The 3,686-nt window shown below is 43.1% G+C and overlaps 1 protein-coding gene across 2 annotated transcripts; it reads left to right on the top strand.

The window, feature by feature from the left end:
* Nucleotides 1-232: 232 nt before the first annotated feature.
* Nucleotides 233-3,059, top strand: LOC131676736 (exonuclease 1). Of its 2 annotated transcripts, XM_058956007.1 has the most exons (3): nucleotides 233-1,907; nucleotides 1,967-2,847; nucleotides 2,914-3,059. In XM_058956007.1, the coding sequence occupies exons 1-3, from the start codon at nucleotides 459-461 to the stop codon at nucleotides 2,939-2,941; spliced, it is 2,358 nt and encodes a 785-aa protein (XP_058811990.1). In that variant the 5' UTR covers nucleotides 233-458; the 3' UTR covers nucleotides 2,942-3,059. The 2 variants fall into 2 exon arrangements, with proteins under 2 accessions (XP_058811990.1, XP_058811991.1); XM_058956008.1 differs by lacking the exon at nucleotides 2,914-3,059 and having other exon boundaries at nucleotides 1,967-2,851.
* The last annotated feature ends 627 nt before the right edge of the window (nucleotides 3,060-3,686 follow it).

Genomic DNA, 3,686 nt, shown 5'->3' with positions numbered 1-3,686 from the left:
GCGACAGTTTAATTTCTTACACAAGTTGAAAACTTTACTTGTATGTCAGTTCTCAGTGGTTAAAATACGATTTAATTTTTTGAACCGAATTTTCAAAGCTATCTTTCTCGATTCGATATCATTGAGACTTTGGCCGTTTGGTCGATTCATGATCGAAATGTTCGCACCTTTCTTATATTGGAAATTGGGAACTGCAACTGATTGACAGAACATTGACATTTTATACAAGCGGAGTTGTTCCTGCAAAATCACATCAAAATCGGGAGGGAGAAAAAGACCGCCTTTGCATGTCCCGTACCAGGAATTAGGATTGCTTTTGTTTTCATTACAAATACCTATGATACTATGTAGAAAGTAATATTATTCATTTCAGCACCTGTCCTAAGTTTGAAAAGTGATTTCCAAGTTCGTGAAAGGTTTTGTCCTATTTCAACCTAGTTCAGGGTCGTATTTCAACTATGGGCATCACAGGACTGATACCGTTTCTAGAGAAAGCTTCCAGCAAGTGCCACCTACGGGATCTTCGTGGCCAATGCGTCGCAATCGATAGCTACTGCTGGCTACACAAGGGAGCCTTTGCCTGTGCGGACAAACTTGCCCGTGGCGAGATAACGGACATTCACATCCAGTATTGTCTCAAGTATATTAATTTATTGCTTTCCCACGATATCAAGCCGATCCTGGTGTTCGATGGGCGGCATCTACCGGCAAAGGCAGCAACGGAAGCTAAGCGACGAGAGTCCAGAGAGACTTCGAAGAAGAAAGCGGCCGAGTTTCTACGAATGGGCAAGGTTGAGGAAGCAAACAGCTTCTTGCGACGTTGCGTTGACATCACACACGAAATGGCTCTACAGCTGATACAGGAATGTCGGAAGCGGAATGTTGACTGTGTAGTGGCACCGTATGAGGCCGACGCCCAGCTGGCTTATCTGAATAGAAAGGGAATCGCGCAGGCAGTTATAACGGAGGATTCCGATTTGATGTTGTTCGGTTGTAGTAAGGTTTTGTTCAAGTTGGATCTCACTGGATGCGCTTTGATGATGGAGGCCGACAAGCTCTACCTCGCTATGGGGTGTAAGGAGGAGAAATATTCGTTTGATAAATTCCGCTACATGTGCATTTTGTCCGGTTGCGACTACATCGATTCGTTGCCGGGGATTGGGCTGGCTAAAGCTCGGAAATTTGTCCTGATGACGGAAGAAACTGACATGCAGAGAGCTTTGGACAAAATACCTTCCTATCTTAATATGAAGAAATTGGACGTTTCGGAGGAGTATAAGACAAACTTTTTGAAGGCAGATGCCACCTTCAAGCACATGATAGTGTTCGATCCTACAGCACGTGTACAAACCCGATTGACAGAAATTGAGGATTTAGGAACTAATCCCGAACTGTGCTCTAATGCTGGAACTTTCTTGGATAACGAAACTGCACTCCAGCTAGCACTCGGTAATATTGACCCGTTTTCTATGAAGAAGTTGGACAACTGGCATCCGGATGACTCGAACTGCCAAGCTACAGGAGGAAAAACTTCGGATTGGAAGCAAACGAGCATCGCAAAACATTCCAGTGTGTGGAGAAGAAACTATGAACCACAAAAGCCTCCTCCGGTAGATATTCAAGAAAACATCACCGTTAGAAACAGTTTTAAAATTACAGAAACTGTGAAGCGACCGGTTCTCAATCCGGATTTTGAGGATGCCGAGAGGAACAAATCGATTGACGATGTGTTAGAAGCGTACGGCATCAAAGCTAACGAGCAGCCGCCATTGAAAAAACTCTGTATGAATGTGGAGTCGGAAAATCGACGAATAACGATAGATTTCAGTGAAATGCAGGAGCTAGACGACATGGCTACACTGGAAAATAGTCCCAAGAAATCGACAGGGCGTAGAAATCCGTTTCAGGTAAAAATAGTTTTATTTGTACATATGTTTAATACATTGATCTTTTAATAATTACTTAGGTTACATCGACTGGACCCATTTCAATTAATCGTCGTTCCTCAGGTTCGAGTGTTCTTTCCCCGACGAAAATCACTGTCGATAACAGTTCTTTGCTGCGGAACGTAAGTCCCGTTAAACGAATTGAGTTTGATGAGAAGTCCACAAGTCAGGTGTGTCTCACTAAAGGCGAAAAACTGAGCCGTTTTAAGAGAACCATCACAGGAAATGATCGCGGACAGAAAGTGATTAGTAGATTTTTCTCGTCTGCAAGCTCTTCCACGACGACAATAACTTGTCAATCACTAGCTGACGAGTACAGTGAGAAGGAAAGTTCAGTTAAGGCAGACGAAACTTCTCAGAACGCTGCTAATCTGTATCTTCTATCTGAGGATGCGAAACCTCAGCATCGAGGAGAACAAACACCTAAGAAGCGAAAACCTGTACTAAATTGTGATGAAATTTATTCGCCAGACCCTCCCGTGAAGTCTGAACGTCCGATAGAAACACTGGACAGCGGTTTCGTGGATGAACCGGAAGCTGGGTTTAGTTCCTCGCAAAAAGAGAATGAGGCCACTTGCACGAATAGTGCTAGATCGTCACGGTTACAATTGTTTGTTAAGACCGAACCGAGCCGGCTCGGTGGAAAGCCTTTCGCAGAGGGGGCAGACAGAGTGACGACGGAAATAGTGTCCTCTTCGCAACAGCTACTGGGGATTGAGATTCTGGACGAGGAAGATGTAGCTTCTGAACAAAACCGGTCTAATAAATCGGAACGATTGTCGGGACCTGGCAGTACACAGAAAAAGCCCACAGGTAGACGAGTTGGACTCTCTAAAGGGAAAAAGCTGAAGGATATTGGACCTATGCAGAGTAAGCTGTCGATGTTCGGGTTTCAGAAAAAGTAAGTTGTACCCTCGAGATGTTTTTAGAGGTGTTGCTTAATTTTAAGCATTTTTTCTTTTCACAGGGCGCCTATCACTGGAACAAACGAATGACCTTTTTTATTTGTTATTTTATTATAATTAGGTACCAATGTGTTGAAATTCCGCACGAAAACTGTATTAGACCGACGTGCATTGCCAAATATACACTGATTACCAGTAGTTTCTTTTATTTAGTAATTGTTATTAGCTATTCACCAGTGTACTATCGAGCTGTCTCATTAATTAGTTTTTGCAACCTATGTACATTACCCAACTTCTCACCGTTGCACGTGGTCACATCTATGACCGCACACTCGGCTTTCCATGAGCGTTATGGCGGCTTAGATATTCAGCCTTATTCTGCATTACGACGCATCACATTTTCGAACGAATATGGTTCGATCGAAGAAGGCTCCCGTTTGATTTTGTTGTCGTAATTGAGAATACGAACCACATTCGTTCGAAAAAGCGATACGTCGTAATGCAGAATAAGGCTGATTGTCTTTCCATGTTCCACATCATCACAGGGTCTTTGTCTTAACGAGCGTGTGATGCCGGGTCCTCTAATTTATCGGATCCTATTCAACATAGTCCTTCCATTGCGTTTGAGTCATCGTCCGCCTGAATAAATTCGACTTTATTTCGTTGCTGTCTTGTTTCTGGTCTACTATCGACTATTGCTAAATACGGTAAAAATACTAGTAGTCGTTACTTTTTCCTACAATTGCGCTGCTTCTTCCTGATCTGATCTGATAACAGAACTCGATAATCACTGTTCTAGTTTATACTGGTACTTATTAGGATGTGGATTAGGCAA

The sequence above is a fragment of the Topomyia yanbarensis genome, chromosome 1 (genome assembly GCF_030247195.1).
Source record: "Topomyia yanbarensis strain Yona2022 chromosome 1, ASM3024719v1, whole genome shotgun sequence".
NCBI classification, from domain to species: domain Eukaryota; kingdom Metazoa; phylum Arthropoda; class Insecta; order Diptera; family Culicidae; genus Topomyia; species Topomyia yanbarensis.
Note: the sequence above shows the minus strand (reverse complement) of the source record. Positions and strands in the feature narration are given on the sequence as shown.

Excerpts from the sequence above, each read along its gene's own strand:
- LOC131676736 (XM_058956007.1), top strand. The coding sequence starts at position 459 with ATGGGCATCACAGGACTGATACCGTTTCTAGAGAAAGCTTCCAGCAAG. Across the intron at positions 1,908-1,966 it reads GGCGTAGAAATCCGTTTCAG|GTTACATCGACTGGACCCAT; the intron begins GTAAAAATAGTT and ends ATAATTACTTAG. Across the intron at positions 2,848-2,913 it reads ATGTTCGGGTTTCAGAAAAA|GGCGCCTATCACTGGAACAA; the intron begins GTAAGTTGTACC and ends TTCTTTTCACAG.